This window comes from Hyla sarda, chromosome 8 (assembly GCF_029499605.1).
Source record: "Hyla sarda isolate aHylSar1 chromosome 8, aHylSar1.hap1, whole genome shotgun sequence".
NCBI classification, from domain to species: Eukaryota; Metazoa; Chordata; class Amphibia; order Anura; family Hylidae; genus Hyla; species Hyla sarda.
The window spans coordinates 199,304,372-199,320,896 of NC_079196.1; the positions used below are offsets into that span (position 1 = coordinate 199,304,372).

General features: G+C 44.0%; 1 protein-coding gene across 4 annotated transcripts in view; it reads right to left on the minus strand.

Annotated features, from left to right (window-relative positions):
• TTYH3 (tweety family member 3) overlaps positions 1–16,525 on the minus strand; it is a 151,211-nt gene that overhangs the window by 26,670 nt on the left and 108,016 nt on the right. For 2 of the 4 annotated variants that reach the window (XM_056535955.1, XM_056535956.1), the window contains exons 8-13: positions 13,335–13,390; positions 10,072–10,164; positions 9,838–9,930; positions 9,610–9,746; positions 8,505–8,681; positions 2,448–2,523 (exon numbers count right to left, since the gene is read on the minus strand). In XM_056535955.1, the coding sequence (XP_056391930.1) occupies positions 2,448–2,523; positions 8,505–8,681; positions 9,610–9,746; positions 9,838–9,930; positions 10,072–10,164; positions 13,335–13,390 (632 nt within the window). The remainder of the gene's footprint in view (positions 1–2,447; positions 2,524–8,504; positions 8,682–9,609; positions 9,747–9,837; positions 9,931–10,071; positions 10,165–13,334; positions 13,391–16,525) is intronic. The other 2 variants (XM_056535957.1, XM_056535958.1) reach the window with 2 other exon arrangements.

The window sequence follows — 16,525 nt, forward strand, 5'->3', positions numbered from 1 at the left end:
TACTCTGTGCAGTTCCTGAGACAAGCAGAGATGTCAGCAAAGAGCACTGTTGCCAGACAGAAAAGAACAACTCAACTTCAGCAGATGATAAGTATTGGAAGGATTAAGATTTTTTTAATAGAAGTAATTTACAAATCTGTTTAACTTTCTGGAGCCAGTAGTTTGCTGGAATACCCCTTTAAGTACTTAATACGTCTTTATTCACATGGGGCAAAAGATTATCTACCTGGTGGTCTCAACGCGTTTTGACTTAACTCACAGTCTTCATCGTGCCATGATTAAGAGAGTGAGGTAACAGTCGAAATGCGTTAAGTGTTTACACGTCGTGAAACCTTAATGCCTGTAATCTTTTCTTCTATGTGAATAAAGATGTATTAAGTACCACATTTGCCTCCCTGCCTATATGCCTTCAGCTGGAACTGTGATCCGTGCTGGAGTGAAAAGTACTTGTCTTAACTACGTGGGGTTCGTGCTGGATTGGGCTTTACCTTTCTGTTTGAACATGTTGCTTGTGCAGTAAATAGTCAAATCGGTTTAATCTCTTAATAATATGTGACATGATGCATAGCTGGTTAATGCTCTGTTACGGATATATATGTAACAAGGGGAGTTTTTTTACTTTTTGAGAATGTGTGCTGCTCACACCAAAGGGGAGACAAGGCGGCAGAGAAGCAGTTGGTGGACGACTCGGCTTCTCAAGGAGGGGCGTGCGACTCATGTACGACTTTAGGAAACTTACACTACATAGTCAAAGAAGGGGAAGACTGAGGGGGGGGGGGCTCACTGAATACATGAATGCAACACTCTCTATGGGCCCATGCACACTTAAAGGGGTGCTCCAGTGGAAAACCTTTTTTTTTTTAAATCAACTGGTGCCAGAAAGTTAAACAGATTTGTAACTTACTTCTATAAAAAAAATCTTTACCCTTCCAGTACTTTTTAGCAGCTGTATGCTACAGAGGAAATTCTTTTCTTTTTGAATTTCTTTTTTGTCTTGTCCACAGTGCTCTCTGCTGACACCTGATGCCCGTATCAGGAACTGTCCAGAGCAGGAGAAAATCCTCATAACCAACCTATGCTGCTCTGGACAGTTCCTGACATGGACAGAGGTGTCAGCAGAGAGCACTGTGAACAAGACAAAAAATAAATTCAAATAGAAAAGCATTTCCTCTGTAGCATACAACTGCTATAAAGTACTGGAAGGGTAAAGATTTTTTTTTAATAGAAGTAATTTACAAATCTGTTTAACTTTCTGGCACCAGTTGATTTAAAAAAATACAATAAAATAAAGTTTTTCTCCAGAGTACCCCTTTAACATTGTGTACAGCAGGCGCTGCTAGAATGAATCGTCACTATGCCCATGCGGACGTGTGCCGTTCCCACTGCATTGCGTCACCAAAAGTCTTCAAAATCTACACCAGATCATAGCTGGAGTAAATTTCTGCGCTGGCCACAAGATTTGCTGGATTTACTAAGAGGACAAAAAATGGGCAGAGCTTTACTTACATGGGGCGCACCAAACCCTGCACATAGTAAATGTCCCCTACAAAATCGCCAGCAAAATGCTTAAAAGCAGTCGGCTTAGCTGTGTTCAGCTTCCCAACCAGGCTGGTGGGGCCCTCGAATCTGGACATGGGTGCAAGTTAAAGGGGTACTCCGGTGAAAAACTTTTTTATTTTTTATTTTTATTTTTAAATCAACAGGTGCCAGAAAGTTAAACAGATTTGTAAATTACTTCTATTAAAAAATCTTAATCCTTCCAGTACTTATTAGCTGCTAAATACTACACAGGAAATTATTTTCTTTTTGGAACAAAGTGCTCTCTGGTGACATCATGACCACAGTGCTCTCTGCTGACATCTCTGTCCATTTTAGGAACTGTCCAGAGCAGCATATGTTTGCTATGGGGATTTTCTCCTACTACAGTTCTTAAAATGGACAGAGATGTCAGCAGAGAGCACTGTGCTCGTGATATCAGCAGAGAGCACTGTGTTCCAAAAAGAAAATAATTTCCTCTGTAGTATTCAGCAGCTAATAAGTACTGGAAGGATTAAGATTTTTTAATAGAAGTAATTTACAAATCTGTTTAACTTTCTGGCACCAGTTGATTTAAAAAATAAAATAAAAAAAGTTTTCCACCGGAGTACCCCTTTAACCTTCATCTATCCTGTGGTTATGCCATAATTGTCCCAGATGGGAGAACCGCTGTAAGCACGGTAGGCATGCAGTCCATACTTCTGCTTTGCCTATCATTTTCAGGTAGAATGTTCCCGGCTCTGAGCCTTTACCTACAGCCAGCGACGTGTTAAGTACCTTACTACTGAAGACGCCACCGCGCTCTATTCTTAAATGACCGCTACAGAAAGCGTGTAGGAAGTGAGCCCTAGGACGCAGTCAGCTCTGCCTTGATGATGTAGAATGGGGGGTGAAGCGGTGACAAAACTTACTGAAGGAGGAGGTGACTCACGGCCAATCAGAGGAGTGTTTTCACAGCGGGGATTTTGGAAGTTTGCATTCTGACTCCTGCAAAAATGGAAATACCGTGATCAAAAAAACTGTGGCTTCAGAATCCAGGTGTCAAGATACTATACAGATTCTGTGCTAAGAATGTAGAACTCTAAGGCTAGGTTCACACTGCGGAATCTCCGGGAAGAAAATTTCCGCCCGGAGATTCCGAGTGCGGCCAGTGCTGACAAACAGTCGGCGCTAGGACCGCACGGACACTGCAGTCTCCAATAGACTGCAATGTGTTCCGCGAGTATTCCCGCCTGAAGAATGAGCAACGCCATTCTTCAGGCGGAAATTTTAAAGCGGATTTTCCGTTCACAAATTCCGAAGTGTGAATTTGTGAACGGAAACCCATTCATTATACAGTACATTTCAAAGCGGAATTGCAGGCGGTAATTCCGTAGAGTGAACCTAGCCTTAGGTTACGGTCACACATAACCTATGCCAGTGGTTCCCAACCAGGGGGCCTCCAGCTGTTGCAAAACTACAATTCCCAGCATGCCCGGACAGCCTTCGGCTGTCCGGGCATGCTGGGAGTTGTAGTTTTGCAACAGCTGGAGGCCCCCTGGTTGGGAACCACTGGCATAAGTTATAGTACAAAAGTTAAACAGATTTGTAAACTACTTCTATTAAAAAATCTTAATCCTTCCAATACTTATCAGCTACTTAAGTTGAGTTTTTCTTTTCTGTCTGGCAACAGTGCTCTCTGCTGACACCTCTGCTTGTCTTGGGAACTGTACAGAGTAGAAGAGGTTTGCTATGGGGATTTGCTTCTACTCTGGACAGTTCCCGAGACAGGTGTCATCAGAGAGCACTTAGACGGTAAAGAACAACTCAACTTCAGCAGCTCATAAGTACTGAAAGGATTAAGATTTTATAATAGAAGCTGGAGGCACCTTGGTTGGGAAACACTGACCTATACGCAGCGTATTTCACGATGCACGAAGCCCTATGTGCGCAATGAGTTTTGGGGTGTCAGAGTCATGTTGGCTCACATATGGTTGCGGCAGGTAGCCCCCCCGAGTGTGGGCTGATAGGAGAACCCGCAGCGGATTTTGCGTAAAGTGAAATACACTGTGTATGTGCTGTGTGTGAGTGACGACCCTACCCTAAAAAAAGGAGGAGTTCACATGGAGCAGATTTGTTGCAGAAAGTTCTGCAACATTAACAATCAGTTCTGAATGGGGATAAGCAACAAATCGGCCACGTGTGAATTCACCCTGAAGCAGCCAAGGTACCAAGGGGTTAATAAGAGATGCCAAGCACAGACGTACATTGCACCTGTACTACATAGTCCGAGGAGGGGGAGACTGGGGGGCGGGGGTCCACTGGAAGCAATATGTGAACACTATAGCAACTTCACCTGACAGCCCTTTTTTTAGTGGGGCGTCTCTAAGGGCCCATGCACGCTAGATTCTGTGTACAGCGGGCGCACTGATCGCACGGACATGTGATGTCCCCATGTGACGAATTCTGCTGAAACAATTAATGTTTTTTCATTCTTTTAGTGGCGTTTGAAATTGAATATTCTGCGGTGGACATTGCACAGTGCAGCAGAATCCCATTGAAGACAATGGGGGGCTGCTGCACCAAAATCTCCAGGCGGAAATTCCACAGTGTGTCTGATACCCTGCTCAAGAGGAGACGGGAGGTGTAGCTGCACTGAGACTCTTCTAATTCCATCCTAGCAATAAACACAAAGCGGAACGTGTGATTCCTTTCCGCACCCCTCTGGCTCGCTCATGTAATGCCCTAAATAAGGAATATGAGAGAGTGGAAGGAGCCGTCTAGGTCAACAACGAGAGCCAATGTGCCCTAAATTTCAGGGGGGCTCTATACGGTTATTGGGGTTGGGTAGTCCTTATCACCACACTTGCTATCTCCCATTGTCCATAAACAGCTCTCTTTGCAACCGTTTCCTATGGCTGCTTAAAGGGGTACTCCGGTGGAAAACATTTTTTTTTTTTTTTTTTTTTTTTTTTTTAAATCAACTCGTGCCAGAAAACTTATACAGATTTGTAAAGGACTTCTATTAAAAAAAATCTTAATCCTTCCAGTACTTATCAGCTGCTGTATGCGCTAAAGGAAGTTGTGTAGTTCTTTTCTGTTTGGCCACAGTGCTCTCCGCTGACACCTCTGTCCATGTCAGGAACTGTCCAGAGCAGGACAGGTTTGCTATGGGGATTTTCTTCTACTCTGGACAGTTCCTGACATGGACAGAGGTGTCAGCAGAGAGCGCTGCGGTGAGACAGAAAAGAACTACACGACTTCCTGTGTATTATACAGCAGCTGATAAGTACTGGAAGGATTAAGATTTTTAAATAGACGTAATTTACAAATCCGTTTAACTTTCTGGCCCCAGTTGATTAAAACAAAAAATAATAGTAATAATTTTCCAGCTGAGTACCCTTTAAAAAGAGTGGAAAACTAGAATGCCAAAATGGCAATGATGCCATGCAAACCCCTAAACTTTATTTTAAAAGTGTGGGGGGAGCTAAACAACTAAATGGATTATCTAAGACTTATCAAAACCCGTCCAGAGGAAAAGTTGCTGAGTTGCCCATAACAACCAATCAGATCGCTTCTTTCATTTTTAAAAAGGCCTCTGAAAAATGAAGCAGCGATCTGATTGGTTGCTATGGGCAACTCAGCAACTTTTCCTCTGGACGGGTTTTGGTAAATCTCCCTCTGACTGTAAGCCTTTTCTTTAGGTCAGAGAGGTCCAACCCTCTGCACTCCGGCCGATCAGCGATGCCCATGTTGTGCCACCTGTTGCAATGTAACTAAATGAGTACAAACTGTACTAAGAGCCGATCTGCTATATATACAATGAACTTCTCATTTTTACACATATAACTTGATGCCAGATAAAACCAATGTGTGATGTATTTCTAGAGAATGACTTTGCTTTCTAAAGTTATCCCAAAAAATGCTTAAAGGGGTACTCGAGTGGAAAACTGATTTTTAAATATCTTAAATCCTTTTAAAAATCTTAAACCTTCCAGTACTTATTAGCTGCAGAGGAAATGGTTTTCTTTTTGGAACACAGAGCTCTCTGCTGACATCATGAGCACAGTGCTCTCTGCTGACATCTCTGTCCATTTTAAGAACTGTCCAGAGTAGGAGAAAATCCCCATAGCAAACATATGCTGCTCTGGACAGTTCCTAAAATGGACAGAGATGTCAGCAGAGAGCACTGTGGTCGAGAGCTCTGTGTTCCAAAAAGAAAAGAATTTCCTCTGTAGTATTCAGCAGCTAATAGGTACTGGAAGGATTACGATTTTCTTAACAGAAATAATCTACAAATCTGTTTTTGACACCCCCGCTATCTGCCATCCTGCACTTCCTTGTGTCTGTGTCATACAAGGACCTTCCTGCCAGGCCAATCAGTGGCTGAGGCAGACACCACTGCAGCTACTGATTGGCCGAGTGGGAAGGCCCTTGTGTGACACAGACACAAGGAAGAGCAGTGCGACAATGTGAACACAAAGATAGATGGGTGGTGGGGGAACAAGGAGCACAAGTATATATATATTTTTTATTTATATATTTGACTGGACCCTAAGCACAGCTAAATAGAAAAAAGATTCCCCAGAATACCCCTTTAAGTTTAACACTACCTTTTTATATTGTGTAATGACATGAAGAGGTTTTTCTAGTTTCTGATGGGGGTCTAGCTCTCAGGACCCCTGACCACTAGCGTATTTGAAGGGGTTGTGGCCTCTTTATTTACTGCACAGTGCCCTCACATGGATAGCAGTGTTATGAATAGTACGATAAATGCTAGTAGGAACACTGTAAAACCTGATCTAAGCCATGAATAGGCTGCAGCGCTCAACGGGGCACAAGTCCGACCCCGACCAATCTTAATTGGAGGGCCAAACCTAAGGACATAAAATTCCTAAAGCCTGGATAAAGCCCCCATTTGAGCCCCAAAAAATAGGCTGGTCCTGATGGGGTTAATTAGGTTTAAAGAAAAATAAAAACATGGTTACTTTCTTCTTAAAACAGGATCCCGTCTGTTCACAGCTTGTGTACAGCAGTGCCTCCCAGTGTTCCTCCAGCTGTTGCAAAACTACAACTCCCAAAAGTTGTAGTTTTGCAACAGCTGGAGGAACACTGGTTGAGAAACACTGCTGTACAGTATCAGAGCTCTGTTTTATTTGACGCCAGACACAATCCATGGACAGGTGTGGCGCCATTTTTGGAAGAGAGCCACCATGTTTGTCTGATTCCCTCCCCCCCCCCCCCAGCAATGTATACAGACATAAGGGGCCATAATTAGGTTAGAGATATTGTTGTCATGTAATCAGGAGAATCAGGGCAGTGATCTGTAACTTCAAGTCATCAAGACTGGTTTACAGGTAAAATGGGTCTTTTAACGGATTTGAATGTACCTTTCTCCTAATTAATTTACATTAAAGGGGTATTCCAGTAAAAAACTATTTTTTTTAATATCAACTGGCTCCAGAAAGTTAAACAGAATTGTAAATTACTTCTATTAAAAAAATCTTAATCCTTTCAATAATTATCAGCTGCTGAAGTTGAGTTGTTGTTTTCTGTCTGCCAACAGTGCTCTCTGCTGACATCTCTGCTTGTCTCGGGAACTGCACAGAGTAGAAGAGGTTTGCTATGGGGATTTGCTTCTTCTCTGGACAGTTCCCGAGACAGGTGTCACCAGAGAGCACTTAGACAGAAAAGAACAACTCAACTTCAGAAGCTCATAAGTACTGAAAGGATGAAGCTTTTTTAATAGAAGTAATTTACAAATCTTAACTTTCTGGCACCAGTTGATATATAAAAAAAAATGTTTTCCTGGATAACCCCTTTAAGTGCTGCATATTCCTGCACTACCATCTCCAAGCAGGTTATACCTCCTATTGTCACGTTCCGTGGCCCCACAGCAGTGTTTCCCAACCAGGGTGCCTCCAGCTGTTGCAAAGCTACAACTCCCAGCATGCCCAGACAGCCAAAGGCTGTCCGAGCATGCTGTGAGTTGTAGTTTTGCAACAGCTGGAGGCACCCTGGTTGGGAAACACTCCCCTACAGTATAATAGCTCTGCCTCTCTACAATCATCAATGATTCCATTAGCCTCTCTAGATGATTTGATGCAAATGTTTATGCAAGATTCACACCAGATGAAATGGAGAAAGTGAGGAAATGGAACACGAGACTCGGGATTGTTAAAGGGGTACTCCGGTGAAAAACATTTTTTTTTTTTTTTTTTTTATCAACTGGTGCCAGAAAGTTAAACAGATTTGTAAAGGACTTCTGTTAAAAAAAAAATCTTTATCCTTCCAGTACTTTTTAGCAGCTGTATGCTACAGAGGAAATTCTTTTCTTTTTTAATTTCTTTTTTGTCTTGTCCACAGTGCTCTCTGCTGACACCAGATGCCCGTATCAGGAACTGTCCAGAGCAGGAGAAAATCCCCATAGCAAACCTATGCTGCTCTGGACAGTTCCTGAAAGGGACAGAGGTGTCAGCAGAGAGCACTGTGGTCAGACAGAAAAGAAATTCAAACAGAAAAGAATTTCCTCTATAGCATACAGCTGCTAAGAAGTACTGGAAGGGTAAAGATTTTTTTTTAATAGAAGTAATTTACAAATCTGTTTAACTTTATGGCACCAGTTGATTTAAAAAAGAAAAAAATAATGTTTTCCACCAGAGTACCCCTTTAAGCCAATAATTCTGATGATTTTCCTGGATTTTCTTTGTGTGATGAATGAGCAAGTGCGACACTGCGTGATCATAAGACAAGTTCCCGCCATGTCCTTGTACACAATATAACCTGTACTGTGATTGGCTGCTGTGTCATGTATGCATTAGACCAGTGGTCTTCAACCTGCGGACCTCCAGATGTTGCAAAACTACAACTCCCAACATGCCCGGACAGCCAACGGCTGTCCGGGCATGCTGGGAGTTGTAGTTTTGCAACATCTGGAGGTCTGCAGATTGGAGACCACTGCATTAGACCTTTCTACCAGGCGGACTTACATGTACTCTGTCACAGGGGCGTTGCTCACGGTATGCGCGGCCGCTGGGATACTCGTCTCGCTGCCATAGCTGCTCCCACAGCTGTACAAACTTGGCATGTGCACCCTGTAGAGGTTGTCATGAGTCTGTCGGGTCCCTGGTGTGGTGGCCTCCTCCTCGCCATCTTCATAGCTGCCCCTGGCAGGAAAAAAAAATTATGGCTTATAAAACATTCCTCTCTGTTTACTATTCAACTTTGTTTTATTGTAGAAGAGATATTACAGAATGCAATCTTCTGCATGACCTCTAGGTGGCAGCAGATACACAAGAATCACTGCATGGGGATAAAGGAGTTTCCCAACCAGGGTGCCTCCAGCTGTTGCAAAACTACAACTCTCAGCATGCCCGGACAGGCTGTCCGGGCATGCTGGGAGTTGTAGTTTTGCAAAAGCTGGAGGCACCCTGGTTGGGAAACACTGAAATACAGATATACAAGGAATGCAAATCTACTGTAATTTATCTACAGAAATTATGTGTATTTAAAGGAGCACTAAGTCCAAAGGGCAATTTCTATAATATAAAAAAAAAATATTAAAAATGTAATCAATGACCCTTCTGTGAAATCCCACTGTCCACTCAGGAAGCAACACTGATTGACAATCACTTTCACATGCTGTTGTGCAAATGGAACAGACAACAGGTGGAAATTATAGGCAATTAGCAAGACACCCCCAATAAAGGAGTGGTTCTACAGGTGATGACCACAGACCACTTCTTAGATTCTATGCTTCCTGGCTGATGTTTTGGTCACTTTTGAATGCTGGCGGTGCTTTCACTCTAGTGGTAGCATGAGACGGAGTCTACAATCCACACAAGTGGCTCAGGTAGTGCAGCTCATCCAGGATGGCACATCAATGCGAGCTGTGGCAAGAAGGTTTGCTGTGTCTGTCAGCGTAGTGTCCAGAGCATGGAGGTCAGTACATCAGGAGACGTGGAGGAGGCCGTAGGAGGGCAACAACTCACATGCTGGGAATCGTAGTTTTGCAACAGCTGGAGGCACCCTGGCTGGAAAACACAGATCTATGATGCACACAGAAAAGATGGCACAGTAAAGTTAGTGACTTACCTCCTCTGCTGCCAGGTATGGGGCACACTGCAGACTATAGAGCTGAACATCAGGGCGGTGACAAAGGAGAAGAGCACCAGGTAGATAAGCCCCTCTACTCCATCATAGCAGAAACCAGTGAGAGACTGGACATAATCCTTAAAGGGGACAACACACAAGACATCTTAATGTTTGCTCTTAAGCAGATCACAGGCATATAAAGCTAGGCACTGTTTCCATGGCCCTTACCAGATGTAAACCGCGGCAATCCACCAGAGCCGTAAGATGCTGCAGGTTGATCTCTGTGGAGTTCAGGACTCCCTGAATGTTGACAAGTTTTTCCTAAGTGCAACAAGACACCAACATGTTAGCGCTCCGAGACCACTAGAGACCACTGATAAACACTAGGCCTAAGGCATCATGGAGTCCATGTATGTGAGGGCTGTGATAACATCATGGATGGCTGAAGGCTCGCACTCTTACCATGGACTTGGGGTAATCCTTGACTGCAGACCTCAGGAGATCCAGAACATCATCCTGCATCTCCACCAGGGCTTTGTGGCCACTCGACAACATCTAGAAGAGACACACAAGGATGTTAGGGTCCATTCCTACAAGCCGCCAACATGAGAGACACGGCATCGTTACCCTATGACTTGGTATTGTGGGATGAAAAAACACTGGCCCCGATTTATTGTAAACCCGACCTGTTTTCTTGGGTTGTGTGTCAAAATGTGGTGCATTGCGCTGTGCACAATTTGTGACAAAAAAAAAACAACCAACTCTCCATTTTCCTTAGAAAATCGGGAAAAGGGGACAAAAAGGGGTGTGTCCTCGAAATTTTAGGAAAAAATCCCAACATATTTACTAATGTTTCCACATAAAATGTGGTGGATTTGAGCTGAGGAAAACCTGACAAACAACCTGACAACAGGGTTGCCACTGTTTTTGAAAGAAATTTGCCCTTGATTTCTATTCCTGGATAACCACTTTTAAGTGGGTTTTCCGGGACATTTATGAGATGAGCCATAAGGATCTTATAGATTAGGGTCCCCCCCATTCAACCAGGCAAGGCAGATGATATCAGCATCATACAGCTATAGACTAGGCCAGTGATGGAGAACCTTTTTGAGCCCGAGTACACAAACCGTAATGCACGCCAACTTTTTTTTCCCTCAAAGTGCCCTCAAATAGAAATCATCCCCAGTCTGTGATGTCCCCCCCCCCCCCCCCTTATCCCCAGCCCGTGCAGTATGTCCCATTCACACATAGCAATCACTGGGCAGGGGAGATGAGGAGCTGTGTACATCCTCTCTCCCCTGCTCTGCCTTCTGTCTGCGTCCTCCGGGAGGGGGAGGTGAGGGGGCGTGACTCCTTTCTGCCGTGCAGACCTGGGTCCTCTGCTCTGCCTTCACTCCCCCCCCCCCCCAGTTCTAGCTTCGGAAACCTTCAGAGAGCTGAGGGGAGGAGCGGTCGCAAGTCTGCACGAGTCACATGGCGAACTATGGCCGCGTGCCCACAGAGGGGGCTCGGCGTGCCACCTGTGGCACACGTGCCATAGGTTCGCCATCACTGGACTAGAGAGAAAGGTATCTGTGCGCTCTATAAAGATGGAGGCAGCTGTGGGAGGAGACAAGCAAACTTTCCTGGCCATATCTATATAATCTATCTACCTTATATCTGTTATCTACCTGCCTCCTATCTGTTATCTACCTGCCTCCTATCTGTTATCTACCTGCCTCCTATCTGTTATCTACCTGCCTCCTATCTGTTATCTACCTGCCTCCTATCTGTTATCTACCTGCCTCCTATCTGTTATCTACCTGCCTCCTATCTGTTATCTACCTGCCTCATATCTGTTATCTACCTGCCTCCTATCTGTTATCTACCTGCCTCATATCTGTTATCTACCTGCCTCATATCTGTTATCTACCTGCCTCCTATCTGTTATCTACCTGCCTCCTATCTGTTATCTACCTGCCTCCTATCTGTTATCTACCTGCCTCCTATCTGTTATCTACCTGCCTCATATCTGTTATCTACCTGCCTCCTATCTGTTATCTACCTGCCTCATATCTGTTATCTACCTGCCTCCTATCTGTTATCTACCTGCCTCATATCTGTTATCTACCTGCCTCATATCTGTTATCTAACTGCCTCATATCTGTTATCTACCTGCCTCATATCTGTTATCTACCTGCCTCATATCTGTTATCTACCTGCCTCATATCTGTTATCTACCTACCTCATATCTGTTATCTAACTGCCTCATATCTGTTATCTACCTGCCTCATATCTGTTATCTACCTGCCTCATATCTGTTATCTACCTACCTCATATCTGTTATCTAACTGCCTCATATCTGTTATCTACCTGCCTCCTACCAATCTGCTTCCTATCCATCTATCTATCTCACATCTCTCTGCCTTATATATATCTATCTATAGTAAAATAGTTCATAAGGTTGAAAAAAGACCAGAGTCCATCAAGTTCAACCTATAACCCTAATGAGTCCCTACTGAGTTGATCCAGAGAAAGGCAAAAAAAAACTCATACTAGAGGTAAAAATTCCTTCCCGAATCCAAATATGACATCAGAATAAATCCCTGGATCAACGTTTTATCACCTATAGATCTATAATCCATAACCTGTAATGTTATTATTCTCCAAAAAATGCATCCAGCCCCTTTTATATTCTTTTACAGAGTTCACCATGACCACCTCCTCAGGGAGAGAATTCCACAGTCTCACTGCTCTTACAGTAAAGAACCCTGTCTGTGCTGGTGTAGAAACCTTCTTTCCTCTAGACGTAGAGGATGCCCCCTTGTTGTATCTCATCTAATATCTATCCATCTCATATCTATCTATCCATCCCATATCTATCTATCTATCTATCTATCTATCTATCTCATATCTATAAATCTATCTATCTCATATCTCTCTCTCTCATATCTCTCTCTCTCATATCTCTCTCTCATATCTCTCTCTCTCATATCTCTCTCTCTCATATCTATCTATGTCTCTCATATCTATCTCTCTCACATCTATCTCATATCTATCTCTCTCACATCTATCTCTCGCATATCTCTATATCTATCTATCTCATATCTATCTCCTATCTCATATCTATCTATCTCATATCTATCTATCTGTCTATCTATCTCATATCTATCTATCTATCTATCTAAACGTAAATATCTATCTATCTATATATCTCATATCTATCTCATATCTATCTATCTATCTATATATCTCATATCTATCTCATATCTATCTATCTATCTATATATCTCATATCTATCTATCTCATATCTATCTATCTCATATCTATCTGCCTCATCTATCTATCAGAAGATCTTACACTATTATTTGAAGTTTAATAGAAACATGTGACATTAGAGAGGTTGCCTGGTGTACTCTCCTGTCTCATCTGACATTGGGTGTGAAGTACAGATGAGGCAGGATACAGATACAAATGACGTAGAGAGGGCCTGTTAGTTAGAATAGGACACATGCACAGCACTTGCTGGTTGCATCTGCACATGTCATTCTGTGTGGTTGCATCTCAGCACGCCCAATGCCAGGTGAGGTGGGAAGGTGTACGCCTGCACCCCTGCTTACTGCACAATTCCTGAATGTGTAATCAATAAATAACACAGAACCACAGATTCTGCTGACTTGTTCCCAAACATCATATGACATCAAAGCTGTATCCGCCACTGCAACAAAAAAGCAGCAAAGCCTACCTGCTGAAAAGGATTAACAGATCCCGGGTTACAGAACAGATAGTAGTTCACAATTTCTGGAAAGAGAAAAAAAAATCGAAATAAATATAAATCTTTCGGTAGCAGAAGCCGCAACAAGACGTGATTCCATCCTTATCAGCATAACACAGGAGGCAGACCATTTAGTATAGAGCCCCGGGAATCACCAGGGACGGGAGAACCTTCCCATTACATTTACATTAAGTGTTTACATCTCTCGGCGGGAGCCGTAAATGGACAATCTGGCTACATCATAAGGTTCATTTACAGGAACATTCACCATTCATGTATTAAGAAGCACAAGGACATCACTTCCCTAATTGTAATCATGGTGGGGACCCCTGGGGAACATGGTGAGGTCTATAAGTGGTCAACACAGAGAGTGCTGGGAGTGAACACCCATGAAATCTGCGGCTTTGTCTGTCTGGACATTGACCATCAACCCTGTCCATAGCTTAAAGGGGTTATCCAGGAAAAAACTTATATATATCTCAACTGGCTCCAGAAAGTTAACAGATTTGTAAATGACTTCTATTAAAAAATCTTCATCCTTTCAGTACTTATGAGCTTCTAAAGTTGAGTTGTTCTTTTCTGTCTAAGTGCTCTCTGATGACGTGTCTCGGGAACCGCCCAGTTTAGAAGCAAATCCCCATAGCAAACATCTTCTACTCTGTGCAGTTCCCGAGACAAGCAGAGATGTCAGCAGAGAGCACTGTTGCCAGGCAGAAAAGAACAACTCAACTTCAGCAGCTGATAATTATTGAAAGGATGAAGATTTTTTAATAGAAGAAATTTACAAATCTGTTTAACTTTCTGGAGCCAGTTGAAATAAAAAAATAAATAAAAAAAAAAGTTTTTCCTGGAATACCCCTTTAACCCAGTGTTTCCCAACTAGGGTGCCTCCGGCTATTGCAAAACTACAACTCCCAGCATGCCCGGACAGCCAACGGCTGTCCGGGCATGCTGGGAGTTGTAGTTTTGCAACAGCTGGAGGCACCCTGATTGGGAAATACTGGCTTAACCATAGAGCTCCCCCAGGGTTACAGGATTCATATTCTCTATACTACACCCAGGTATAGGACTCTTCATGTGGTGATCTCAGACGCCATAGTCTACAAACCTGCCTTGGCTAATACACTCGCTGACCACTTTATTGGGTTAAATTGCTTGTTAAGACAAATAGATTATCAGCCAATCACATGGCAGCAACTCAATGCATTTAGGCATGTAGACCTGGTCAAGACAACTTGCTGAAGTTAAAACCAAGCATCAGAATGGGGAAGAAAGGGCATTTAAGTGACTGTAAAATGTGGTATGCTCGTTGGTGCTGCACGGAATAGTCTGAGGATCTCAGAAACTGCTGATCTACTCGGAATTTCACACATAACCATCTCTAGGGTTCACAGAGATGGTCCGAAAAAGTAGATTTTTTATTCTTACCGTAAAATCTCTTTCTCGGAGGATCCATTGGGGGACACAGAGACCGTGGGTATATCTTGCTGCCACTAGGAGGCTGACACTAGGCATACAGAAGAAAGTCGGCCCCTCCTGGCAGGATATACCCCGCCTACTGACCCTGGGCTAATCAAATTAGTCCCAAAGCAGTAGGTGAGGTCCGACAGAGAAAGAAACCAGGTGTCCGAGGGAACCAGACAAAGAGGAACCGAAAAAAAAAACCTTGGACAGAAAACCGAACCACAGCAACAAACACAATGGGGGGGGTGCTGTGTCCCCCAATGGATCCTCCGAGAAAGAGATTTTACGGTAAGCATAAAAACAATCTACTTTTCTCGGTCAGCTCCATTGGGGGGACACAGAGACCGTGGGATGTACCAAAGCAGTCCCCGGGGTGGGAAAAATACCCAAAACAGAATCAGGCAGAAGACTGCGCCACTGCCACCTGCAACACTTTGCGACCCAAACCAGCGTCAGCTGACGCAAACGTGTGCACTTGGCAAAATTTTGTGAAAGTGTGCAAGGACAACCAGATGGCCGCCTTAGAGACTTGCAAGGCCGAAGTCCTATTGTGGAGCACCCAAGAAGCCCCAACGGAACGCATGGAATGCGCAGTCACCCGAAAAGGTGGGAACTTTCCTTTACGATGGTACGATTCCGAGATGGCAGAACGGATCCACCGCGAAATGGTCGCCTTGGAAGCCGGAAGACCCTTGCAACCACCCTCCAGAATCACAAAGAAGGAGTCACTCTGCCAAAAGGAGAAGGTGATGAAAGATAGATCCAGACAGCTCAAACAATGTCCAGACTATGTAGGGAACGCTCCTTAGCCTTGGATGGAGCCAGACAAAATGAAAGAAGAACGATCTCCTCGTTCATGTGAAATGGGGAAACCACCTTGGGTAAGAAGGAGGGAGACAACCGAAAAACCACTTTGTCCTGATGAAGGACCAAGAAGGGAGAATGACAAGAGAGAGCTGCCAGCTCGAAAACCCTTCTAATGGAGGTAATCCCGATGAAGAAGGCTACCTTCCACAAAAGGATGCGAAGAGAGGCATCACAGAGAGGTTCGAACAGAGCCTCCCTCTCTCACCAAGCACCAGGTTGAGATCTAGACTGTCTCGCCGGTCGTTTTTCCTTTCCGAGCCTTCTTACTTTTTTGCAATCCGGTCTGTATCAGCGCTTGGCACTCAGTTCTCTTACAGGTCAAGTGTTGGCTCTTTCTATTCTGTTTCAGTAGCTGTTGGCTTCCAATTCTCACGTCCGTACCTTCCTGCAGGGAGTGGCCCAGGCAGCAATGCCTTTCAGGTCTCCCACTCCTCCTTGGGATCTCAAATTCCGCATGAGAACTGCAAGCCTTTGGAGAACGCCAAGAGTGGCAAAAAGAAACTTCCGGATCAGGATCCTTAGTTCTTGGGTCCTCCAGATGAAAAGTGTCCCTGATGGCTGAAACCCAACAGTCCCCCATGTCAGAGACGGCAGAGTGGTCCTCATGATCCAAGGTGGATTATGACCCATCGTCCGCTACTTCACTTGGAGAGTGGGAACATTCGGTGGAGCCTTAGAGTGAGGTGTGTTAGACCTAGAACAAGGAGTCGGGGACCTGGGATGGTCACCGGGGAAGTAGCCCCTAGAGAGGAGATGCTGCCGGTGAGCTGGGGAAGAGGAGCGAGATCTAAGGGAAGAATGTCTATCCCGAGTACGCGACTCTAAAGAAG